Raw genomic sequence first — 26374 nt, forward strand, 5'->3', positions numbered from 1 at the left:
GCCGTGGCTCTGAGCTCAACTGGCGAACACTGCCCCTGAAGTGTCCGGGCAGCAAGGGTGGGACGGCCGAGGCCTCTGGAAGTTCAAGCCCCCCGGAGCCGGGGTGTGAGGGCTACCTCTCTAGAGGGTGCAGACACCGACTGTTCTGGACCCTCCCCAAGTGGTGCTCGGTATGTACGTGAAGCACAGATTTTCGCGAGGAAATAAAGATCTGCCCCTTTGTCTCCTGGACAGCAAAGACGCTGGCCCTTGGACAGTGTCCTCCAGACAGGCAGACGGACCTTCAGAGGGAGGCCAGGGCCTCATGCACGACACAGGGGCCCAGGTGCCCCCCCCCCCAGGACCCAGAGGCCTCTGAGGACAACACCAACCCCGCGGCTACAATTAACGCGAGGACTGCGGGGTGCTGTTCCATCTCCACCGCTGCTTTATTGTACAAAAGTTTCCAGTAACAGGAAATCAGTTTTGAAAAAGGACAAAACAGGCGTGTTGGACAGAAGCGCTTCACTAATTGCCTTATTTAAGCACGCCAGGAAAACGTCTTCTCTGACCGACTCGGCTGGGAGGGTTCCGCTGCCGTCACGAAGCCACTAGCCGGGACAGGACACTGAAGCACGCAAACGAAGCGCCCAGCGAGCAGAGCGTGGCCAATCCACTGGACACCGACCAGGCTCCGCGCCCATGGCAAGGCCACCCCCGGCCCCACCCCATGAGTAAAACCGGAGACGGTGGGCCCCAGCCACGATCTGGGGGAGGGCAGGGGCTCTGGGGACCTGAGGACATGCACCCGTCCAGGTCCCCTCTCACCAGGCGGACAGGCCAGGGACTCGGAGCGGCAGGGCCCCCGCTGCCCCTTGTCTCTGGGCGAAGCCCGGGGGGCCGGGGGAGCCTGACAGAGCCACCACTCCGGCCAGGGCCTTCCCGCGGACAGCAGCTGCGGCAGGGCCAGGAGCCGTCCCCTTTGTGGGGACGGAGTGGCCCTGCGGTTCCAGGACACCATGACCGCGTCACCCTCGCTGTCCCCAGTGCCGATGTGCCCCCGGTAAAGGCTCGGCAGGGAACTCCCGTGTCTGCAGGAGCCCAGCGGGCCGGCACGCAGGCTCCGGGGCTTTGGCTGGCGCCGCCCTGGTTTCCGTCAGGATGGACGGTCCACCCACCGCAGCGAGAGCCTTAAAGCCACTTCAGATCCGTGATCTATCCCTATGGGCTGGGGGAAAAAAACCAACCCTAGTCGCCTTAGTCACTGAAAATAAATACGAATAAATAGGGGTCCTTTCTTAAAGGGCCACTGTCCCTCAAGGGTCGTGAGGACAGCACTTGTAGAAGCGGTCCAGTGTCAGTGTCACAGGCCGTCCGGGAGGAAGGCCCTGGGTCCCGGCAGTCCCGGCCCAGCAGCGGCAGGGACGCCGGCCCCCGCCGCCGGGGTCGGGCCGGCCGGGACGAGCGAGGGCGCCCGCAGCCCCTCCCAGCACCCGCGGAAGCCCCGCGGCCCGAGGACGACCGCGGCGAGGCTGGCTTCCCGGTCCCTGACTTCTCTTCCCCACAACTGTGCGCCGGCAACGTGACGCCACTTCCTACCATGCCAGGGGCACCTGCGGTCACCCTACGGACGGCCACATCGGTCGTGAGACCGGGGGCTCCCTGGTGCCGGCACCAACTTGGAAAGGGAGGGCTGGGGCCACTTGAGTCAAGTTTAAATTCCCAGAAACGACTCCCAAGTCGAATTCCAGAGCAGCATTGTGGGGGACTGGTCCGGATGAAAGGTAACACGCAGAGGTGAACACCACGGAGAAGCCGTCAAGAGAGAGACAAGGGCACACAGCACACGAACGGCTTCCCTTGCCCAAGTCGCCCCCGCCCCCGCGCGCCCCCGCGCGCCCCCGCGCGCGCGCAATTCCAGGAGGCACCGGAGCAGCCCGGCGGCCACGGGCACAGGGCACAGACGCGCTCGGGAGCCTCGCCGCTCTGGCGGCGGCAGGAAGACGCCTCCCCTCCGGGCATGGGCAGCGGCAACGGGGGAGCCCGTGACGCACACCCCCCGGGGAGCACCCGACTTTGAACTGGCGTGACGCGGGGTTAATGACTGAGCCCCGAAGCGGGGCCCCTCTGGAGTGGCCGCTGTGTGAACTCACAGCCCGCTCAGCGGCGGCCGGTCTGAACCGGTCGTTAGGTGGGCAGCGTGCGCGCGACAGACGGAGCGAGGACGGCTGGGGACGCGCACGCCGGCGCTGGCGACGTTCCGGCCCCGCCCCGCTCCCTCGCCGCGGGAGGCCGGTCCCCGCGCCGGCCCTGGGCGCGGGCGAGTGCGCCCGGCCGCCCTCGGGGCTTGCAGCGGCCGCGCGGCGCGGGCGTTTCCCACGAGGGCTGCTCCATTCACAATTAATTTAAACTCACGGAGCTGCTTTCACCGGCCCGTCTGAATGTGTTAATTAACATCGATGATGGCTTCTCATTTTTCACACTTTGTTACTCTGATCGTTAACAGTGATGGAAAAGCGAACCTAAGGTAACGGGGGTCGGGCTGTAAATTCGTAGAGGACTTCTCCGTTTGTTTTCAACTGGGAAACAAGCAGAGAAAGACGAAGAGGCATTTTGCCTCTACCCGTAAACTTCTGGTGCCAGTCCTTAAAAACCACATGGTTTTCAAACATCTTTCCCCCCAAGATTACTTTAGCTCGGACGGACAGCACACACAACGATACCGCACAGCCGCGGAGTGGCGCCGCCCACGTCCCGCTCCTCTTCTCGGGCTGCGGGCGACAGGGCTCCCTCGGCGGCCGGCGGCAGCGCCAAGGTCCTCCCATCGCCGCCAGAGCAGGAAGCCGAGGCCGCCCCCCGCTGGAGCGCCGTCCAGGAGTCCATGTGACGGCCCGGCGGCCCCCCTCCACGGGCGGCGGCGCTGCCCAGCTCGGCCCGAGCGCCCGATCCGCGCGGCACACGGACCCGGCCGCTCAGCGAGACTTCACGCCGACGAGGACGACGATGAGGACGATAATGAGGACAAATAGTATTAAAATCACAAGCATCTTCCGATTCTTCTTTTGATACTGCTCTGCCTACAGAAAGAGGAGGAGGGAAAGGCGGTTATTTTCCCCAAAGCCAAGTGCCCCCCGTTTCCCGCCCTAGGCTTCCTTCGGGTCCCTCCGTGCAGCCGACACCTTGGCTACCGGCTCCCTCACTGCTCGCCCCCACCGGCCCGCGCGCACGCGGCCGGCACCGGCCGGCACCAAGGAGAGCCCCGACCTGCTGCCACTGCGCCCGCAGGAGCGCGACGGCCTCCGGGGGGCACTGACCCGGGGCTGGGACCTGCCGCCCATGTGCGGGCTGGGCCGGAGAGGCCGCTGCCGGCGGGAGGCGACTCCCGAGGCTCCGTCAGCCTTGGACCAGCGGTCCGCCAAGGGGCCGGGCGCCGTCCCCGACAGCAGGGCGCCGTGCGCGAGGAGACGAGCCTGCTTCCCTTCCCGGGAAGTGCCCGGACACCGGGGAGGCCCACGCTGAACACGTGCTTCAGCCTCTCCAAACGATTTACAAAGGAGGACCCCACACAAAGTTCTAGTTCCCCCGAGGTCTGCATGCTCCCGCGGACGAGCTTTTCCCCTCCTCTGCGTTCTGTTACAAAACACGCGCCGGCCGACTTGAAGAAACTCCACGACCGACACATACTCGGTCGCACGGCAGACCCAAGCCTGGGCGTCGGAGAGCGAGAAGCTCAAGGCAGGCTCGCTCCTGCACCGGCCGGTGTGGCCGCCGAACGCCCCCGGACGCTTCCGCAGCCCGAGGCCCACACGAGGCCGCTCCTTCCTCGTCCCAGGCTGGACCGGGACGCCCCACCGCAGCGACACACCCCGAGAACCTGGGGTTCCGGGCAGACCCGTGCGGGCCTCGCCTGTGCGCCTGGGGCCGCTAGGGGAGGGCCCTCTCCGCTGGGGACGGGGACCGGCTCTGGACGAACGATGGGGCGGTTCGTGAGGGACCCGGACGACCGCTCGGGATGTGGCAGACACGCCAGCGGGCGCCAAAGACACAGGAGGTGCACGGGGTTTGTGTCATCTGTGAGGCGCTCCAGGGCTTTTAAAGTAAACAGGGACCAACGACGCGCAGGAGCCCCTCGGCAGTGTACGGGTGGGTGTGTTTCTCACACGCGGTCCCAAGAGCTAAGATGCTTCCCATTTATTTCTAACAAATATCATGAAAAATAGTCCCCAAATAGCCACCTTATTAGCAAAGAACAAGAGAGCTAATGATACTCTCACTTCAACAAACCACTCTCTTGTGGGGGTGCGCGCACAGACGCACTGCGGTGATTAAAAGGGCAAGTCAGGCTTCTCTCCTCCGCAGGGTGCCGCTCCCGCGGCGGCTCACTCACCGGGAACGCGCCACCGCACGGGACGCCACGTCGGCCTCCGCGTGCAGCCGGGACGCGCAGCGCGTTCCAGCGAGAGCTCCTCAACCGCCTTCCTAGGCCAGGAGGACTCGAAGGGTGAAATGTTTTCTGAAAGCAGGGAACCCCCGTTCTTCTAGAATTCACTGTCACGGAAGGGAGCTCGCAGCAATTTCAGATCTAAGTGCGAGGTGCCCCTGCAAACACCAGTGACAGCGAAGTGGCAGCGGGCCCCGCTGCCCGCTGGTACGCTCTGGTGCTGAGCCCTGGAGGCGGCCATGGTGGAAAAAACACCGCCCCCCGCAAAATTCTTGGCATTGGGTAACACCCCCCCAGGTTCTCAGCTGCCCAAAGACAGGGTGCTACCTTGTGAAGCTCCTTCAGGCCGTCCTCAGTTCTGATACAGGACTGTTCGACGTTATAATCGATTCTGTCGAGGACTGTGCCCTGGCAAGAAATGACAGTGACAGGCAGTCAGCAACCACATGGGGGGAAAGTGGCCGCAGAAACACACGTCACCAGGCCCGGGGGTGCCTGCGCACTCGGCCGCGCTGCCCAGCCCGCTGGGAGCTCAGGGCCCACCAGCCAGCGGTGTCAGGCCGCAGGGCAGAGGGCGGTGTCGGCCGCAGTGAAGTCTAGCTCAGGAGCAAGAAAGACCGACAAGGTGAAGTTTCTGGTCTGGACTTCATCGCCATAGGAGGTGCCACATTCGGGCTTCCTGGTGCTTTAGAAAATGCACGGTTTGGTGGAAACCGGCCTCGAGCAGCCAAGGGCGAGCTCCGGGGACCGCCTGCTGCTCAGGGCTGAGCGGGCTGAGGACTCCAGGGTCACCAGACCCGGCACGGCCAGGCCTGGAAACGGACGGCCGTGTCTGTGGACGTCAGCACCGGCTGTCACGGGTCGGAGCAAGGACGGTGCGCTCCCACCCACCCTGCGCCCCCTCACACCTGCCTCGAGGAGACCTCCATCCGCAACTGTTTAGTGCCTTGGTTCGGACAGAGCGCAGGGCACACTGGGGCGCAGGGCACACTGGGCCGCACGGCAGCGTGGGGCTCTCAACGGACGCACGCCGCCTCAGAAGGGAGAGCGGGTGGCGCCCTAGGAGCCGCGGCGGTAATTAACGTAACCAGATCATCTGCAGCCCCGACCCTCCACTCTCCGCTGGTCTGATGGGGATCAGCACCCAGATCCCCACCGGCAAGATAATAAAATACCCTAATCAGATTATAGCAGCGAACAAACAATTTAATTCCACTTGAAAGCTAGTGGTTCCAGTTGCTGTCACGCGGTGACCTGCCAAAATTAGAAGAGAGGCCTTATCTGTTGCCAGAGTCACTGCTGAGCGGGGGCAGAGCTGCCCGGGCCCCCAAGGTGGGCGGGGTGCGCTCGCACCAGCACCCCGGGGCAGAGAACAGGAGCACGTCTGCCGTCTGTCTGCTGGTTTGTCTGAAAACAGGTTTACTGTCTTTTTCCATCAAGAGAACAGAAGCGGGACATGTATATACTTTGTGTGTGCGTACATGTGTGTATGCGTGTGCACACTCACGCACATACACACACACCGGGGGCAGGTGCAAGGTCTTTTCCTGACAGGAGTGCACAGCGCAAAGAGCCTGGATAGAGAAGGACCCGCTTTCACGGCGGGAGGACCCCGACCAGGAAGGGGTGAACTCGCACACCTGCTCCACAATCATGGCTCCCAAGTCCCGGAATATCTCGTTCAGGTCAGAAATCGACTGCACGATCTGGCGGATCTCCCGCTCCCTCTCCTCCACCATCAGCGTGTTCTGCTCCACCAGCACCAGCTGCTCGTCTGTGAAACCCTGGCCGGACAAGAGCACGGGATCTTTATGTCAGACTTCTCCCCCGCGAGGATGCCACGGTGTACCATTTTAGACGTGATCGAAAGAAAATGATTTCTGGAAACTGTTCTGCAGAGCACAGAAAAAACATAAAAGCACTTCTTTTTCGCTAACAGGAACGAGCCAAAGCCCCAGAGCATGCGGGACCGAGGGCAGGACTGGCTGAGGTGCGGCGCAGGGCGAGGACCCCCGGCTCGCAGCCACGCAGGTCGGGCGGCCAGACCAGCAGGGAGAACCCCGAGCACCTGCCCCCGGGTTCTGGAGGGCGATCCCGGGGTCTCCCCGGAGGCTTTGGGAAGGAGGGAGGCTGAGCTTCAGCCCGCGGTGAAACTTCCGGTGGGCCCGCAAGTCCCACACCGTGGGCCCACCCGCCTCGCACACAGATCACAGGTGAACGAGGAGCGAAAGCAGGACGCAGCCCCCCACGCACCCGGTCATAGAGAGTGTGGTCCTCGCCATCGTCCATGAGCGGTACTGACGTGTCGAAGAAATGCTGGGACCGCTCCTCTCGGTTCTTCATGCCTAGCAGAGAGGAGTTCCCTTTACTCCACGGTGCAAGCCGTGCACACCGTCCCCGGGTGGACTGCGCCACCCGCAAAAAGGGGAATCCAGATGGAAACTCAACAGTCAACACGGAGACACCCTCAGCGGCTTCAGATGTGGGCGTGGGCAGGAAAAGGCCGTAAACACGGCACCAGGCAGGCGCTCTGGGGCAGTCCTGGCACACGACACGTTAACGTGCGCAACTGGGCGCTGAGTGAGGGACAGAACGATCTCACCGGGGCGTGTCCACGTGAGGCAGAATCTTTGCTCTAACTACGGTTACAAAACACTGCTTAAAAAATCAGTATTTTTCTCTAGAAGCATCTCTAGTGCAAATTTCACATGGATCTAAACCAAATTTTAGAAGTAATAACATTAAAACACAAGCCTGCAGTTGTCAGACAGGGGAAGGACTAGTGTTCAGAGCATGTGGGGAGTCACCGGTTCTAACGGTGGTACAGGAGAAACAGTTTGTGGGGTACCCAGGGGAACGCAGCTGCACTGGCTGTGTTCTTTGGAATCCAGAGCCCACCCCCAGCCCTTGAGCCCCCAGGCTCAGAGGAAGTGTGGGACCCCCCCCAGAAAGGTTTCCGGGCACTCTCAGCTACTGGGGTTGCTATGGAAATACGGAGCTTTAGTGTGATTGTGACTGGTTTCACCTATTAATTAGCAGCCCCCCATTCCAACACCTAGAGAGCTACCGGTCGTTCCATGGGCTAGGCTGAGGTCAAGCTCTTCAGGCCTGACATGGAGGCCAGACTCACGTTTCAGGTAGCCGGCCTGCGCGTGCCGGAAGCCGCTGGAGAGCTCCTGCAGCACCTGCGCCAGCGAGGCCACCACGTTGCGCAGCAGCCGCTCCTCCTGCTCCGAGCAGGTCCGGCGCGCCCGGCTGGGCAGAGCCTGCACTGCACGCTGGCACCTGTGGAACAGCTGAGACGGGGCCCCGAGGTTCGTGCCTGTCCCTGGGGGAGCACCCCTGAGCCTGAACGCTGCTCAGGTCGACCTTCGGGGGCAGGGGTGCGCACACGCCCCACGCAGACGCCCACCCTCCCAGGAGGCACGTGTTATGACCCCTACTTTGCAGACGAGGGCCCTGGAGTCGTGCGGAGAGGCGACATAGGCCCCCATCCCACTGCCGAGGGCTGGAGTTCAGCAGGGCAGCAGCGGCGGCCCCCTCCACACCCCCCTCCTCTCCTCCTGAGCCCCCAGGAAGTGCCAACAAACAAAGCATGCAACCACTGCCGTCTGAACTTGAAATTACTCAAATTTAACATTTTACAAGAGATTTTTTCCTAGGCTACTAATATACTCAGTCTAGGGCAGAAACTCCCCGTCTCCGATTACGAGGACCACTTTTAACACGAATGTCTCCGCACTGATACCCAGCTGAAGTCACACACATTTTTAAGTCAGATGACTGAACTCGGCAATGCTCTGGGTTTATTTTTTAAAACCAACCCTCAGCAGTAGCTTCAACAACGGAGACCAGTCCTCTCCGCCCCAGGACGCGGGCTCCTTCGCTCGCACGCGGAGAGCCCAGCGCCTCTGCAGGTCCCCTCCCGAACCCCCGAGGGCCGGGCGTCCACCCCCCAGCGCTCACCTGCGTGACCTCCTGGGTGGCGATCTCGATGGCGTGCTCCTGCGCGCTGCTGTCGTCCAGGGTGGGTCTGTTCAGGTGCTGGTCGTGCAGGCTGGCCAGCTCCTTCATCTTCTGTCTGATCCGGCTGACGTCGTACTGGATCTGGGCACACGAGAGCACCAGGGCTCCGTCGGCGCGCGCCAGGGACCTGCCCCCTCGGAGACAGCCAGGTGCACCGCCATCCCCGGCTGACCGGGAGGGAGGCTGCCGAGCGCACGAGCAACTCTCCACTCAGAGAGCCAGCAGTGCAAACACCACCCCCGCACGTCCTACAGCTCTTCAGTGTCGGCCCGCAGTCCGGGCGGTCGCTGCGAGCCAGGATCACCGGCACGCAGCCCACCTTTCCGGTGCCGTGCACACGCGGCTCGCCGAAAGCTGAAGCTCTGCCAGGACGTGCATTCAGGCGTAGCCAGAGCCGCTTTTTATGGCAACTATCTAAAATAGGTTAGGGTCACAATCACGTGCGTAAGACAGTGTGAAACTAACATTCCACTTACTTCGTCCACTCCATCCACCCATTTCGGAGGTGACCGTTTTGTGACGCCGATCGCTGCTTCTGGGTCTAAGCTAAGGCCCGACACCAGGGCCATACGGTCGTCAGCGAGCTACCGGGAAATAAAGGAACATTACAAGAATTACTCAGACTCGGTTGAGCTAAGCACACGCTCCCTCCCTGCTGAGCGTCTCTCCCCAAGAAGATACGGAAACAGGGGACACCTGCCCGACCAGGCACGTGCTTTGAGACCGCTAACGCCGGAACTGCGTTTCTATCTTTTCATGCGCCCGGTTCCCAGTGTTCGCGGGTACACTTGTGAACGGGAATTTGACGCGATCTGCCTACAGAAATGTAATACACAAGTCAACAAAAGTGCCTTAAAAGAAAAACTTCTAGTGGTCGACAATTAATGCGATCAGACACAAGGTAGAGAAAGCATGCCTGGCTGGGCCGTGGAGCGGGCACGGGGGCCACAGTCAGTAACGCTGAGACACCCGTGTGCGGGGAGGGGCGGGGCCGCGTCGGAGGGACCACCGTGCGGAAAGGACGTGACTGTGCGGCCGCTAACGCTGCACACCTGAAACCGACACAAAACCATCTCAGACGTAAACTGAAATCGGAAATTGCTCCAAGAGGCGGTAAAAGAAAGACGAGGCCGTCAAGGGAGCAAGCACCAAGTTCAACGGCAGCGACGTCTGCTCGCACGCGTCCGGCTTCCTTGGGAAACGGGGCCGAAGCGGTTAACGTGGCCACAGGGTCGTTAGGCACGTGTTCAGGTGTGCGGAGGAAACGCTTAACCAGCTAGCAAATCGTCTACCATTCGGCAAACCCGACCCTTGGCGTCTCCACGCAGCCCCACTCGGTCATTTCCTTTCTCCGGTCAGATGTCCGCAGGCCACACTTTCGCCTCTTTTGGGACGACACCGACAGTCCTCGCTGATCGTACCCTCGGAACACACAGCCTCAGACGCTCCGAAGAAGATAGGGCGACCCCGGCCCCGGGGCTCAGGGCGGTGCTCCCCCGCCGGGAGGCGGCGAGCGGGAGGAAGGGCCCCCGAGGGGCCCTCTGGAGCGTAGGACTCACAGCGCCCGCCCGTTTCCAAAGAGCGGAACGGGGATGGAAACACAACGGGAAACAGCACACACAAGTCCCCTGCGGGCAGCACCGCGCCCGTTTTCCGGCCACACTGCAGACCCGGGCGAAGAACTTCCACTGCCTCTCCCCGCTCCCCCTCCCTCTCCCCTTCCTTCAGCAAACACCGGACTTGTTTGCTTTCCTAACAATAAAGGAACAAGACAGAAATGTTAAATCTGCCGATGAAGGGGGGAAATATCACCTAAGAACACAACGAGATTAAAAGCATCTTTCAAGCACTGAGCCCCGGACTCCGAACAGGGAGCTCACAGCGAAGCCCCTGAAAGCCCCCGGGGCCTCGCCTCGGCTCCGCTGCGCTCCCAGCGGCGCCTGCCCCCGTTTCTCAGAGCGCCCTGTGGCTCCGGGGAGCGCGCTGCAAGCAGAGACCCCTCGGGAGCGGCCAGAATACCCACTGCTGCCCCGGACGGGCTGAGGTGTGATTGGATTCCCGCCCCGAGGGCCCCGCAAGCCCAGCACCCTTTCCGGCCCCAACACAACAAGGTGTGTCAGCCAGCCCGCACGCCCACGGCCCCCTTGTCTGTTTCTGAGAGTTCACTAACAGGAATTTTACATCGCTTCTTGCAACTTCAATCCTTGAAAAAGCTACGTGCGCCAGGAACCCGTGGTTCCAATCTATAAATGAGCAACTTGAAACTCAGTGAAGTAAGTACCTGGCCTGAGGTCACAAAGCTATTAGTGACAGAGTGCAGCCCGGGCTGGTGGACTCCAGAAGCGCCATCGACTCCACCAGCTGCCAATCACCTTGACAGGCCCGTGAAATAGAATTGCAACTTGCTGAGAAAACAAATCAGGACAACAGACCCTCAGATTAAAACTACAACACAAAACAGGCCTCTGATCCCTATCAGGTCCCCACCAGCAGCACCAGAACTCCAGGAAGCCCCCCCCCTCGCAATGCGCGAGCACATAAATGTCAACGAAAAGCAGCCTCTCTGGCTGACGTCTGTGGCCGCAGGGACAAGCCACAGAGCTCATCCCATACGGGGCAGGCGCTGTGTGAGGCGGGGCTGTCCACCCCTCAGGTCCTGCTGCAAAGCCACCAGGAGGTGTGGCTTTGTGGAGCGCACTGGCCGAGGCCCAGGGAGGACGCGCACACCAGCGCCCAGCGGCTGCCCGCTGTATGGCCAGGGCCGGACACAGGGGAGTTGCCCAACTGGGGCCGAACTTGAACTTAAACCTCCAGCTGTTTATACAAAGTCAAACCTAAAATGGCTAAGGTACCCTTCGTGGGTCCCGGCGGTTTACCATCTAACCCACTGCACCTTATCAGTGCAGCCTTCAGTGTCGCATTTCAATAAAGCAATAACAGTGACTGGTTTTATTTGTAGTTTTTAACTCAGGATCTAATTATTACTTTTTACAAATACACATTAAACTAAAAAAGATCTAGAGATGTTCTTTATCTAAATCACATGCACAGCAATTAGTATCAATTTAGCTGAAACAAATGAGGGCTTTTCAATTAATTGCGCGCTGAAGCAGCTTCCACTCTTTCAGGCAGCGCCCGATCCCACACAGCGAGTGTCTCCCCGGCCTCCCAGACGCTCGGGAACCAAAGCCGGGAAACACACGCTCTGATGCGGGTCCCACCCCCGCACGGTGGGGACGGGGACGGGCGCCAGCCCACCTCGCTGGCCCTCTCCTGCCCACACGGCACACTGGGGGCATGCCGGTGGGACAGACCAGCTGCGGCCTTGGGCCTGTGGACTCGTACCGTGCCCCTTCACAGCCGAGTCCGAGGCGACAGCCCCCGTGACGAAGACGCGCGGCCCTACCCGGGAGGAACGTGTCCGTTATCTCACCGGTGCAGATTCGGAACGCGCGTCACAGTTTGTGCTGTTTTTCTTTAAAAAAAAAAAAGACCGTGTTTTGGGATGGAAAAATACAACAGAATATAAACGTCAGTTATTTAAAACTGAAACAAATATGGACATAAAAATATATTTTAAATGTAAAATCACCCTTTCAACTTCAGAAAGCCCACCTGCCACTTAAAAACACGTTTTCTTATCTTTTTAAGATCCAGGACATACCACTTTTCATAGCCATCTCAGTCAATTCTAGACCTTTAAAACGCTGCCCGATTTTTAAATCTCTCTACTTATTCTTGCTGAATTTCAAGTCAGTTCCCTCTGCAGACACATGATATTGGTGATGGAAGCTTTTCTTAAAAGAACTTGTGCTTCTGAAGTTAAAAACATCTTTCCACATGTGTTAAATAGAAACACCTTTTAAATAATAAGTTGTACTGATGAGAATTAAGAATTTAAGAGCTCTCCTCTTTTGGTTGGTAGCTCTGTCCTCCAAGAACTTGGGGGGGCGATCGCCTGACCCCCGAGTTGTCTGACTCAACCTCCCCAGGGCAGCAAAATCCCGCCAAACACTCAAAACAGACGCCCAAGGCTTCCCGCCAGCCCCCCAGGTTACCGCTGCCCTGAGTCCGCCTGCGCCTCCCCCGGCACCCCACTGCTCCAGGCCCCCGGCCTCCCTGCTCCAGAGCCCTGCCTTTGGGGGCTGATTGAGGGGACTGTGAGATCCAGGAAGTGGCGAGGCCTCTGTGGGGATTTAGAAAGTGAGACACACGTCCCCCCATCTTAAAGAAACGAACCGGGCTCCACCTTAACGTTCACCAGCAGCAGGGCTGACACTTCCCGGCTGCCCGAGTGGCAAGGACAGCTGGAAAGTCCAGCAGGGGCGCCGAGGACGGCACACGGCCTGGCCGCGGGCGCCTCCACGCGAGCCGGCCCTGGAGCACGTGCGACGCTGGGGGACCACCAGCCGAACCCCCGGGGCCCACGGACTAGGAGGCTGGAGAACTCCCGGCTCTCGGAGGGAGGGAGCGAGCACGTGGGTGAGAGAGTGAGGGTGTCAGCGCTGTGGTTTTTCTTTAATCTGTGACACTTAAAAGTGTTTACGTTTTTCATTATGAAACAATAAATGTTCAAAATAGACACTTTTTTAAATGCGCAGAAGACGGAGAAATAGAAAAAGCTGACAATCACAGCTCTCACACACACACACGTTGGTGTTTACTAGGTTTTCCTTTCCACCCGACAACTACACACCCCGAACAGCGGCGAGGCGGCGGCCATGAGGCCCGTGTCCCGCGGCGCACTGCGCGTCCCCCGGCTCCACCTTCTCAGCGCCCCCCGCGAACCCGCGGAGGGACACCGGGCCCCGCCGCGCTCCGGGACGTGCTCAAAGCCGCCCTCGGCCTCGCACCCAGCGAGCCCAGCCGCAGCCCCCAGCCCTTGCGGGTCCCCCAGGGACTCCCCCAGGCGGTGTGGTTTGGGGGCTGGACCTCTGCTTCTTGAGATTTTTGAACGTTCCTGTTTAGAATCTTAAAAACCCACCCACCAAAGAGACGACTCTATGGAGACCCAGGAGAAGGCCGGACACGCCTCTGGAGAGACCGCGGAGGCCGCGCTTCCTCCCCAGGGACGCCTGACTCAGCCCTTCTGCAGCGGGGCGAGGGCCCAGCTGGTCTGCACAGAGTGATCACGGATGTGGACTGACCCCAGGGAGCCACCCGATGAGACGGCTTTGCTTGGGGAGGCCCCAGGGACCAGCCCGCAAAGAGGGCTCAGGCCTCCCCGCGAGGGCGGGGCTCGCGCTCCTCCTCCCGGAAGCCCCACTGCAGCCTCCGCGGAGCGAGGCCGGGTACCAGGCCCAGCGCCTGGCGCTCAGCAGCAATAAATGTGCAAGTGTAATCAGCTGGGTGAGTCGACAACAAATGGGCGGGAGGGATGAATGAAGTGAATGAACCCTGCAGGCTGCCCCCTGCAGCCGGCCGCACGGGCGGGCGTGGGGCTAGCACTCGGCGCTGCTTCAGCACGAGGCTGTTCCAGTGCGTGTTCCCTCGCCACGTACCTCCTCTCGGGGGCCACGAGTCCCCTCTCTCCGAGACGTTCAGTAAGGGGTGGTAACATCTGTCCTAAAAGCCTCCTCTCTGTGCCCCAAGCCTCAATGCTTTTGGGGTCCGGTCAGCAAACCCAGCGCGTCGGCCGGCCCCCAGGGGTGCGCAGGCCCACCGCGTGTGGGCGGCACTGCCCCCGCTCTCCCCAGGGCCCTGCAGTGCTGGCGGGGAGGCTCCGTGGTCAGGCGCGGCCACAGCACCTGGCGCGGGGAGCTCCCAGCTGAGGGTCTGTTTTTAAACATTAGCTGTTTCTTAATGATAAAGTACATGCACGTGGTTTAAAAAATACATATCCAACCTAAAGACAAAAGTTGGCAACACAAAGGAAGGTTCTCTTCTATCCCAGACTTTTCCTGGAAGGTATCCACTATTAACAGTTTCTTGTGTCTCTTTTCAGAAAGTTTCTAAGTACTCCCAAGCATAAACGTCAGTTATTTTTCTTAAAAAAAAAAAAAAAGCGGGGGTACCAGGTTGCCCACACCACTCTGCACCAGACCCTCTGGCACGGGGCACAGGTGCTGGGAGCTCCCTGTGCTGCAGCCTCCCACGGGGACCGTGGACCAGGGACCGAGAGGTGGGGATGCTGGGTAACTGAACCAGCTCCCAGTGAAGGACACTCAGGCTGGCTGTCCCCTGTCCCTGTTTACTACCCCAACTCATTAAGGTTTTTAGAACCTACAGGTAGATCCCAATCTAGAAATTAGGAATCCCAGTGGTTTTGAAGACCGTCACCCTAACACCACCTTCACTGCTCATCCTTCGAAAACCAAAATAAACGCGCTCCCCACCCCAGTTACTCTTTCTACAAGGCCTACCCTCGAGGAAAAATAGTTTCCCCTTCATCGCTGAAGCAGGTAACAGAAACACACGGAATCAACAAGCATGGCCCCATCCCCTTTCCCTCGACCCTCTCAGTGGCAGCCACGACGAAGGTCCATGAGATGGAGAGGGGACATCCCCTCTCCATCTTCTGGCAAAGTCGCACAGGAGTCTGGAAAGGCCTGAAGTGTGCTGCTGCCCAGTGGGCAGGAAGGGGTGGCGGAGAGCCCGCCTAGTCGACGCAACAGCAGCAGCAGCAGCAGCAGCAGCAGCAGCGACCGTGGAGACCCTAACAGGTGGTGGCTGTTCCCCCCCTTGTGGCTTTCCCCGGAAGCAGGTCCTCCCACCCCACCTGAGCGAGGCGGCTGCACACACAACCCTAAAAACAACCTGGCTGACCACATTCACGGGCCTGCCCCACCTGTCCTGCTCCCTAAGTTGGCCCCCTTTCCCATGAGCTATGAATTCTCTGAACCACCCATCTACCTGGTGGGAAGGTAGAGCCCATAAATCCCAAGCGTTAAATTGTTAAACACAGCAGTGATAAGCAATCAAAACAAATGTTAAACTATGTGTAAGCTCTGTTAGCATTTTATATATGACCAGAGACTACAGAAAAAAAAGGGGCATAATTTCATGAACTGACACACAAAAATATTCAAAACACAATACCTCATCCAGCTCCTGAAGAGATATGTCGTTCCCACGAGCCCCGTCCAGTTAGGGACAGCAGAGAGAGAGCAGGATGGACAGACAGACACAGACAGACAGGCAGATAAAGTATGGTCAGTTGGGAAAATACTAAGACTTTAAATAACTCTCAAGTTGACTAAAAAATAAAGATCCACTAATCGAGGCATTTAAACAATCTCCCCATGATGATTCTTTATTTTCTTTTTAAAAGCTACATCAGGATGTTTTTTTATTTATGTTTACTGTGATTGTTGTTTTGGAAATGATAGGAAACAAACAGTGCACAGTCGTAAAAATTAAACCACAACAGAAGCAAATAAAACACATTTGCTTCAGTTCCCCTAAAATGCAACGCTCATCTGTTTCATAAATATCAAATATCACATACAATATTCTAAATTCCCCCTAGGAAGAGATAATAGGAGAGCTGAGCTGAAATGTAATTTTACCATGTCAAGTACGTGTATATTTTAACATGTAAACCAGCCCTGCAAACGCAGCGAGATTAGAAAATGAACAACCTACAGAAACTGTCTATGGCTGCATTCAGATAATATGTGAGTGACCGCACATCTGAGGTCTCCGCCAATTCAATCCTGCAGACCCGGCTTCTCCGTGGGTATTATTAATAAGCCAGCCGGGAAACCACGCTTCCCCGGAGAAAGACACAGGTGGTAAAAGCAAAGAAAAACTCTTCCCATTTGCTTGGCATATGTTACTATTAGTCTAGAAAGCACCATTATTTATAAAGCTATTATAGAAGCAAACACACAAAACAAAAACAGGGAGAGGTTTTTTTTTTTAAGGGGGTAATAGGAAGGAAGAAGCTCCGGCAGCCAGAGGATTAAGTTTCAATTGAAACCTAAAGGTTCTTGTTTAGATCAACGTAGAACTCTATCTTCTGAACAGATATTTCCTAATGATAGATAATCTAAACAACTACGTCTTTTTTTTTTACAGTATTGATCCCTGAAATAATTAGTGGTGAATTTCAATAATCAACTGTGTTGATTTTTTTATGCTTAGCAGTAAATTTACAAAAGAAAAACATAACTTCCTTATTTAAAAATTAATAGTGCAAATGAAACTGGTCTGTCAGGGCTAAAATATTATTAAACAATGAGAGCAATAAAAATGTAATGAAAGGTTCCTCTGTGTAAAAATTCAGCTATCATAAACTAACGTAAATCCAGCTAACATCAAAAGCTGAAAGCGCCCCCACCCCTTCTGCAGTTTGTTGAGAGCAGGACAGGACTCTGCTTGTACCCACGCGGGGCCGTAATTGTAGTAGAGAAGGTATTAATGGAGAAGATAGTGTCAAAAGGAAATCTGATTGAATTATCTTCTACCATAAAGGGAAAAGAAAACAGTTGTATTTTTTAAACTTCACATTTTCATCAGGAAAGCACTGAAGTGTTTTTATTGCTAAAACGAGACTCGGGCCAGGCGCCCGACTCCGGGGCTGGCGCGCAGGCTGCCGTCTGCAGCGGCCCCTGGCGAGGAGCTGCGAGCCGCGGCGGGACGCGCGTGCGCCTGTGCTCTCGGGCCGTCCGCCCAGGGCAGACCCCCATCTCTTGGTTTCAACAATTACTAGTTGATAAGAGGTGAAATTAGAGTCACGGGCTACACACAACTCTATTTTTACAAATAAGAAAACCACGCTCCAGAATGTATACATCTGCTTCCCGAGCCACAGAGCTGGTCACGGCCGGCTGGGGTGCGGGCGGACCCAGGTGCTCCGGCCTCTTGCCGCCCACCTTCCAGCCTCCCTGATTTTACAAGCAACTCTGGGAATTACACAGGTGGTAGGCAGCTACCATCACGCTGTATCGGAAATTAAACTCAGAGGGGCATCTATTCCAAGGGAACCTATCCCCCCCCAAAAAAAATTTTGCTACTTAAAAACAGAATGTTTTCAAAATCCCCCCACCAAATTCCAGAAAACGTTATCAAGACCTGAGTTAAAACATTGAGAATTACCATCAGAAAAAAACAAAATACAGCCAAATGAAAACACATTGCTGCCCATCATCACCTTCTGAATCTCTATGATGTCTAGCTCCAGGTTTCTGGCCTACCGATGGCATGCAGTCAAGAAAATACTGAAAACTCCAAGAAGCATGTGGAATTTATAGTCTAAAGAACTTTCTACATAAAACTGAAAAATAAGTGGAAACCCATCTGTGTTTACTCAGGAAGTCTGGAAAAGTTGAGTAAAATGAGTTGGAAATACAGCTCTATGCTATAGTGATATTTACTTTATTTCCGTTCCTGCCAAAATAAAAGTTTGCTTCACTTTTATTCAACAAAGTACCCTTATTCTCGAGTAAGCCGCACCGCTCAAACAGACTCTTGAGAAGCAGAAAAGCAAACAGATCTAAAGAGAAATATACAATGATTTCATGCTTGGATTCTCTAGGCAGAGAACTGATTTTCCAGCAGACCCGGCCTGGACTGAAACTTAGAACCCGCACTGTGCAGGCTGAAGTGGGCTCCGTGGCTGGGAGGTGCGAGAGATGCTGCCCTGCTCTAGGGGGAAAGCAAACAGCGGGCCTGGGCATTTCCCAGGACCTGCACGCACACGCCCGGCGCTCGGGCAGGTGAGCACAGGCCCCGAGGCCGGGTCTGCCCGAGTTCCCTCCCCAGCTCCTGGAGCTGCTGGGTGGGCGACAAGGGACGGGGCTCCAGCGCCCCCGACCCTCGGCTGCCTTGTCTGGACCGTGGGAAAAGCCGCAGCACTCATTTGCCGGGGCTCTGGGGGGACCGGCTGGGGCTGCCCCTCGCAAGGGCTGGGCCCAGGGCCAGGCAGCCGGCAAACTCTCAGCAGACCGTAGCCGGCTGCACAGCCCGGGCTGAAGAAGGCCCTCGGGTTTCCTCTAACCACGGCTAATCCTTCGTTTCTTTTCCCCTCGAAGCACACCGTGTTTTATTAAAAATAATGCGCTAGCTTCGGACTCATCCGAGACCAGTGCACTCCAGCTCCCGCGTGCTGCCTGCGCTCGAGCACAGCAGAGAATCGATCAGGCAGTGAGCACTGACAGGGAAGCTGCAGTCCTCTGCCAGAGCATCCTGGGAGGTCAAAGGCAACCGCAGAGCCGACACGCGGGATCCGAACGGTAACCGGCTTCTACTTTTCATTCATTCATTCACTCACTCATTCATTCAAGACCATACCATGTTCTGAATGGCTAGTTAACTCTGTACATTCATTTCAGCTTCTTAAAGCCAAGCTGCCTGTAGCTGTCTGATGGAGGGGCTGCCTTCAAACCTGCATTTGGCCGACACGACATCCACATCACTTTCGCACGGTACTGGGGCTACTGCTACGGGCGCCTGCCGGCAACGTGGGGCTGACGGGCACGGTACTGTGGTCGGCTGTGCTTTTCTCCTTTTCAGATGGGAAGCTAAGGCCTGTGCCTTGGTCAGGAGAAATGATGTATACAACAGGACTCGAGAAAGCATTGTTGAATCCACAGGGCCACTAGGAATTACCTAACTCAAACCTCTCAATTTACAAATAAGGCCAAAGGTGGCCAGAGAGATTAAAAACTTGCCTAAAGACACTTCCTGGGCCGTGGCAGTGAGACTTAGGCCCCGAATTCCCAGACTCGAGTCCAATGCCCCCTCCCTTAGAGTTCATGCTGCCTGAGGCATGACCGTGACGGGAAGCAAAAGCTAAGGCCAAAACAGAATGAATGAGAAATGCCAACAACTGTATTTTGCTGGTAGTCTCAAAATCAAACCCCAGTCTGCTTTTAACTATTTGTTTCACCAACATCAACACAACCAAGAACACAATTAAGTGGAATTTTGTTCAGTTCTGGGTGTTAAAGTTTAAAAAGGACACACAGAAAAAAAAAAACCCTAGATTTCATTCATTGGCAAGAAACTTAAGCTCCCCTGCCCGAGCCGGGAAGGCTGAGCCAGAGAAAGCTCCAGGCCTCCTGGCTGTCATGCAGAAGGATGACGAGGCCCAGAGGGCCCCGGGCCGGGCCCCAGGAGGCAAGGTAACAGGCAAAGTTGGGGTTAATGGAGGCAAGGATATTTTTTCCAAGTACAAGCAATGGGTGAGCAGCTGCTGGGCCATCACAGACTGTGGTCAAGGAAGGCAGGTACAGGGGTGAGGTCAGGTGACCTTTGGGTCCCTCTGGCTCTCGGGACTGTGCGTGTTGTTGGGTCACTGCACAGCTCCTTCGGTGCCTGGGGCTGACTCGCCCCAGTGCTGCACACACCTGTTTTAGTGTGCACGTGCAGGTGCCCACAATAACCCCAGACCACCAGCAACCAGCTTCTACGTTTTTCCCCCTTCAAACGAGGATGCAAAAAGCACGTGTACATTTTTTTATTGCTAAGGCTTTTGATGTGCTTTGTTTTTATGTGAGATGGATATACACACCACTTTATAACCAATTTCCACAGCTTTTTCCTTAAATAAGGATGTGGAAATTCAGGTTTAAAACTAAAAAACAAACAAAAAACCCTATTGCTTTAGATGTCATTTATTTTCAGTTGTGTAAGATAAACACACACATGAAAATAAACTTCCACAGCTTTTTCTTCTAACTAGAAAGCAGACAGTTCAGGTTATGATTTTTAAAATCAAGTTAAATTCTAGAGTTTTGTTACTTGCTTTTTAATTGCTTGAGTTTTAGATATTTACAGATTGTCTCCTTTTAATTGTTTTACTTGTGTTTTTAACATGATAGGTATGTATACATTTTAACTTTTTATTTTATTATTTTCAAATATACAGAAAAGTACATAAAATGGTATAAAATCCACCCCCCATTCATCACCACATTCAACAATTAGTAACACTTTGCCTCATTTGTTTCATTTGAGGGGGGTAAGACTATGAGGTGATATTTTGACATTTCACCACTAAAAATTTCAGTAGGCCTCCAACAAAATTAGAAATTAAATCAGTTAATTATTTTAATTAATAATTTCTTAATATCACCTAAAACCCAGCCCACATTCATATTTGACAGCTATAGTTTGATTTGCTACACGGTTTCAAAATTTACAAGTCAGAAAAGAGATCTAAACATTTTTATGAGCTAGATCTGCAGTAAAAAAACACTGCATAAGTTACTCCATAGTTGTTAAAAATTGTATCAGACGAGCATTTTTCCCAAAAGTGTTTGTAGCACTTTTCCAACTTCCAGGAAAGTTGAAAAACTATACCCTCTACTTAGCCAATTAACATCTCGCCACATTGACTCTGTGTAGAAAGTTTCTGTAGAATCTGTGAGCAAACTGCAGACAGAACCTTCACCCCTAAGCACTTCAGAAACGGATGACATGCCATGTGTTTTTAAGGCACAAAATTAAAATACATAAATGTGTTTTCTTTTTCATTTTAACCAGGCAAACCATTTTTGTTTAATTGCAAATTCTATTTTTTAGATTGTCTGGACTATGAAAATATTTTAAATGATCTGATTGCTTATAATCTGAGATTTTACATAGTCTAATGAATGTAACATTTTAACTGGTATAACATACAGAAAATATTTTTTAATGCTCTTAGACATATATTTTTAGTTTGATTTAGAAATATGCTTTCAAGAGATTGTCTGCCTTAAATATCTGTATATTTTTGACACATCAATTTTTCCAAATTGTATACTTTAGGTATCAATTTTTAATTCTCAACTTAGCTGATATGTTTTTTCATTTCAGTTGGATTTGGAAATCTATTTTCAAGAAATTGCATTACCCATCTGTACATTTTCTGACATATCTATTTTTCCTAATTGTGTACTTTAGGTATCAATTTTTAATTGCTTGACTTAGCTGATACATTTTTTTTTTAAATTTCAGTTGGATTTGGAAATCTATTTTCAAGAAATTGCATTACCCATCTGTACATTTTCTGACATATCTATTTTTCCTAATTGTGTACTTTAGGTATCAATTTTTAATTGCTTGACTTAGCTGATACATATTTTTCTTTTAATTTCAGTTGGATTTGGAAGTCTATTTTCAAGAAATTGCATTACCCATTTGTACATTTTCTGACATATCTATTTTTCCAAATTGTGTACTTTAGGTATCTATTTTTAATTGCTTGACTTAGCTGATATATATGTATATATTTTTAAAATTTCAGTTGGATTTGAAAATCTATTTTCAAGAAATTGCATTACCCATCTGTACATTTTCTGATATATCTAATTTTCCAAATTGTGTACTTTAGGTATCAAATTTTAATTGTTTCACTTAGTTTATATATTTTATATATTTAAATGTACGGATATTTTATATCTGTACATTTTCTGATATATCTAATTTTCCAAATTGTGTACTTTAGGTATCAAATTTTAATTGTTTCACTTAGCTTATATATATATATATATATATATATATTTTTTTTAATTTTAGTTTTATCTGGAAATCTATTTTCAAGAAATTGTCTGCTTTACCTATATGTTCATTTTCTGACAGGTCTACTTTCCAAATTGTGTACCTTAGGTATCAATTTTTAATTGTTTGGCTTAGCTTATAGATTTTTTTTTAATTTTAGCTGAACTTGGAAATCTATTTTAAAGAAATTGTCTGCATTACTTATCTGCACATTTTCTGACATGTTTTTCCAAATTGTCCACTTTAGGTGTCAATTTTTAATTGTTTGACTTAGTTTATATATACATTTTTAAAATTTTAGTTGGATTTGGAAATCTATTTTAAAGAAATTGTCTGCATTACCTATCTGTATTTTTTGACATTATCTATTTTTCCAAATTATCCACTTTAGGTATCAATTTTTAATTATTTGACTTAGCTTATATATACACACACACACACACACACAAGTATATATATATAAGCTTATATATATAAATATATATTTTTAATTGCCTTAGAAAACCATTTTAAAAACCGGCCTGATTTAGGGATGCACTTTTAAAAAGCTGCCAGTCTCAGAGCCCAGGTTTTTAAACTGTCTGATCTAATTACTGTCATAATTAATAATAAAAAAGTCTCACATCACCCAACATTTCATAGTGTTCTGAACCTTATAAAAATTTAAAAGCAAACACTATTTTTTCATTCAATTAAAACAGACACCTTAGAAATGGTGGTGATTTTTAGTTGTTTGTATTTTCCCCCCCAGGGGATAGCATGAAATCAAGCCATTTTTAAGGAGCATGTAATTTTTATCATCTTCTTTAATAAAACTCAGGTTCCAATGTGGAATCTTTTCATTCAATTTCTACTCTCTAATTCTTGGCTTATTTCAGAATATTCTTTTCAAAATGAGCGCTGGAATTAGCCATTTCTATTTTACACTCATTTCAGTATAATACCATTTCAGTTTACAAATGCAAAAAGACCCCAATTCTTAAGTAAGTAAAAACATAAACACCCCCCACCCCCGTTTTCTGTGATTTCTGATCTGAGTGTACGTGATTGCATCCCTCAAGCTGCTCACACGGCTCCGACTAGCTTTTCTACTGGAACAACAATGGCCAAAGACAGTTTCCACCTGTGATTTACGGAAAGGAAAATCTGTCTGGGTGGACAACCTGCCCATAATTAAGACACATGGCGTAATTTTTCTGAAGCATTTAGGTAGTCATAAAGAAAAAAAAAAATGAAAAGGCAATACAGTCCCTAAGAGGTAAAGTGAGTGCGTGACTCCCAAAGCTGTATATTTCCAGTGTAATCCCCAAGAACCTGGTTTGGGGGCGAGTGGGGGGGGGGTGACTCGATTCCTTCTTCCTTCGAGGCTGCCCCTGGGCTGTCTACAGCCCGCAGCCCCCCTCTACAAATTAGTTTCAGGACCCCCCTCTTCCATTTGAGATATTAGAAAGCTGCTCATCATTACTGTCTTGTTTAGATCAGCCAGACAGCCCACCTCCCCCTCTCCTCATTGCACAGCAGAACACGGATGCTCACAAAGGAAAGGAAGCCCCCATCAGACACCAGCCCAGAAACATGTCATCGCGCAGGGCCCTGCCTACACGAGGCTCTGCTGCGGGGCTCCACGAAGGGCCAGGTTAATGAAATTAAAAACCCTGTGCTATTTGGGGGCTCATTTTCACAAACCACTGCTTTGTTTTGTTTTTTAAATTCGAATGGAGGGGAGAGCTTCATTTCCTGTCGGGGAAATGGAAAAGGAAGATGCTAGCACCTTCCAGTCTCACACACAGGAGCCCCCAGGAAAAACAGTGAAGCAATTATTCACAGGGTACACGACCACACAGCGGGCTGCGAGGCCATTAAAAGAAAAAGGGCAAAAAAAAACCTAACCCCCCCAAACCCCACAACTCCCTCTTCGTCTGGGGGGAGGGTGTCGTTCATTTGCAAGGCTTTGGACCTGCGATCCCTCAGAACCAAAGGGAGGCTCAGTACGGGGGGGTGGGGGAGGGGGGTGAAAAAACGAAACACAAAGGCTTCAGAAAGCCTCCAAATCTTAGTGTTAAAACATATGTAAATTGGAGGCGGATTGTCGTGCCGTGACGACGGTCGCGGGAGGGGGGAAGTGGGGTGCGGGGGCGAGGAATTGGGAGGGTTGCGGAAGTGAGGAGGGAGAGAGAGCAAGGCAGAGGTGGAGCGGGGACCTAACCCCCCCACCCCTTTCCAGGGTTACAGATGCCAAGAGACCTCGCATTACCGTATTACTCTTATCCTTTTTTTTTTTTTTTTTTTTTAAACAGAGAGACAGACAGAGACAGACAGACAGGCAGAGCCGCAGTGCACACGAGGCGTGTGTCGGAGAGGCCGCCCGGGGACTCACCGCAGCATTGCTACGTGAATGCAGAGGGCTGGAGGTGATGTGACTACTCACTTGCTCGGCTAACAGCTGCCGGTTTTGGATGGAATTATTCCGCAACAACAAGAAAGCGTCGGTTAAACGCCTGGTGGCCATGGCTCACCCTTTGTGAACCCCTGTTCAGGGGCCCCCCGCCCACTTATAGTCCAGATTCGTTCACTGTCTTGCTCTTGCCTGGCCTAGTCGGCCCACCCTTCGCAGCAGCTTCTCTTGAGAAGGCCTCAGACCCCGAGCCAGACAGGAGCAGCGCTGAGCCTCCTCCGAGCACGAAGACCCCTCCCCAAATAGCCACCCAGGCTTTTCAATTGCCTGAGCCCCCCTCCTCAGGCCTGCCTTCGATCTCTAAGCACTTAAATACCCCCAATCCTTGCCTAGCTGGCCAACCTCCCAGAGACCCCTCCCCAATCCAACCTCGGATCTACAAGCGTCTCACTCGCCAATCCAGCTCTGGACTGGGAGGATCTGAAGCCCCCTACCCCCCTTAGTCTCGGAGACCCTCAAACGTCTCTGTCTCCTGCCCTTAGCTTGGCTCACACGCGCGCCTGGGCCGTGCCCTGATGCCTGGGTCTGACTCAGTTTCCCCACTAGAGGCCTGGCCTTGACCCTCTTTGGACAACCGGGCGAGGCCACGGCCCTGAACCCCAGGGCGCCTGGGGCTGCTTTCGTGGGCCTCGTCTGAGCCTGCGGAGGCCCGGGCCCGACCTCCTGACCCCTTCCCTTTCTGGACTGCCGGCTCCTCCACTGCCACAACAGGCCGCCGGCCTCCAGCAGGGCAGCGGGGCCTGCCTGCCGGCCTCCTCACTCCTCTTCTGCGGCTCCCTCCATCCCAGGATCTAAGTGCAGCTCAGCCCCGGGCCGTTTCCGTACTGTGGTCCCGGGTTCTGGCGTTCCCCCTGGCCCTCTTCCTGTCCGTCCCTCGCGAGTGCCCCCCTGCGACGTTCACAAGCCCTGCTCGCAACGTTCCGGGCGCGGGAGCTCCCTGCCCCCTGGCCCCAGGGCGCGGGAGCGCTCCGCCCTCTCCCTGGGCGCTCCCGGGGCGCCCGGTTTTCCCTTCCCCAACTGGGCCCGGCCGCGGGGAGCGGGCGAGCGGGCGGGCCTGGGCCTCGAGAGTGTGGCCCCCACGCTGCAAACCGCTGCCAGGGGCCTGGGCGCGCACATTAGAGTGGAGTCGAGCGGCAGGCAAATTTGGGCTCCAGAAGGGCAGAAGTTTGAGGCGCGCACGGAGCTGGGGCGGGAGAGGAAAAGTTGGAGACGACTGCCTCTGGAGGCCGAGCACGCTCCACTGCAGGCAGAGGCTCGCGCTCGCTTTTTTTTTTTTTCCCCCAATTCTAAAAAAAGATGTATCTGAAAAACAACAAGCTTTAAAAAAAAATAAAAAAGGCAAAAGCAACAGCTAGAGCTCTAGGCCGCTTGGGCCGCGCCGCCGGCTGCAGTTGGGGGGTCGTGGGGGCGCCCACCCTCCCCGGCTGCCGCGTTCTGTAGGGGGCACTATAGGGTTGTGGAATCTCAAGTGGAAAACATCCCCCAAACTTTGACAGCCCCCCTCCCCCCAAATAACTTTTTCCTGCCGAGTGGGCCCGCGCACCCGCGTGCTGGTCCTGGCCTCGCGCCCCCCACTTTCCAGCCGCGTTTTCCCGCGGTCAGACAGGGTCAGGGGAGGCAGGGGGACCGGCCAGCGACCCCCAGCACTCCACCCGGGAGCCGGGTCGGCGGGATTCAGGCAGGGGCTCCGCGGATCCGTGTCGGTCTCGAGCCGCCCAGCCCGAGCTCGGCGAGCAGGGGGCAGGAGGCCGTCCCCGCAAGGGAGGCACGAAGCCCGCCGAGGCCGCAGCCGGGAGAGGTCTGGGCCGAGCGGGTCGGGGTCGCGGAGCCGGGCGGCTGCGTCTCCCCCGGACCGGGCGCCCAGGCCGGCCGGCTTCCCCCAGGGCGAGCCGAGACCACCGCGGAGCCGCCGGCCAGGGCTCGGGAGTGGGGTCTTAACAAAGGAAAATCGCCCCGAAATCCGGGGTCGGGCCCTGACCCCTGTATCTGTTCCTGCGTGACACAAACTTGACACACACGTGTGGCTTGGCGAGCGTTTCCCGTGT

The 26374-nt window shown here is 54.2% G+C and overlaps 1 protein-coding gene across 4 annotated transcripts; it reads right to left on the reverse strand.

Annotated features, from left to right (window-relative positions):
* Positions 1–404: 404 nt before the first annotated feature.
* STX16 (syntaxin 16) lies at positions 405–25168 on the reverse strand. 4 transcript variants are annotated; one of them, XM_045832661.1, is made up of 9 exons: positions 24252–25168; positions 15485–15496; positions 8923–9030; positions 8387–8527; positions 7551–7716; positions 6674–6765; positions 6061–6204; positions 4748–4828; positions 405–3056 (listed from the first exon to the last, which is right to left on the reverse strand). In XM_045832661.1, exons 1-9 carry the CDS (start codon positions 24381–24383, stop codon positions 2952–2954), a joined length of 981 nt encoding a protein of 326 aa, XP_045688617.1. In that variant the 5' UTR covers positions 24384–25168; the 3' UTR covers positions 405–2951. The 4 variants fall into 4 exon arrangements, with proteins under 4 accessions (XP_045688617.1, XP_045688619.1, XP_045688618.1 ...); XM_045832663.1 differs by having other exon boundaries at positions 24303–25167; XM_045832662.1 differs by lacking the exon at positions 15485–15496.
* Between the last annotated feature and the right edge of the window lie 1206 nt (positions 25169–26374).

Source organism: Phyllostomus hastatus, unplaced genomic scaffold (genome assembly GCF_019186645.2).
Source record: "Phyllostomus hastatus isolate PE091 unplaced genomic scaffold, TTU_PhHast_1.1 phas_contig_17, whole genome shotgun sequence".
Lineage (NCBI taxonomy): Eukaryota > Metazoa > Chordata > Mammalia > Chiroptera > Phyllostomidae > Phyllostomus > Phyllostomus hastatus.

Coding starts and splice junctions, on each gene's coding strand:
- STX16 (XM_045832661.1), bottom strand. CDS start 24,383: ATGGCCACCAGGCGTTTAACCGACGCTTTCTTGTTGTTGCGGAATAAT. Junction 6,766..7,550: donor GCAGGCCGGCTACCTGAAAC/GTGAGTCTGGCC, acceptor CCTCTCTGCTAG/GCATGAAGAACCGAGAGGAG. Junction 3,057..4,747: donor GCCTGAAGGAGCTTCACAAG/GTAGCACCCTGT, acceptor CTCTTTCTGTAG/GCAGAGCAGTATCAAAAGAA.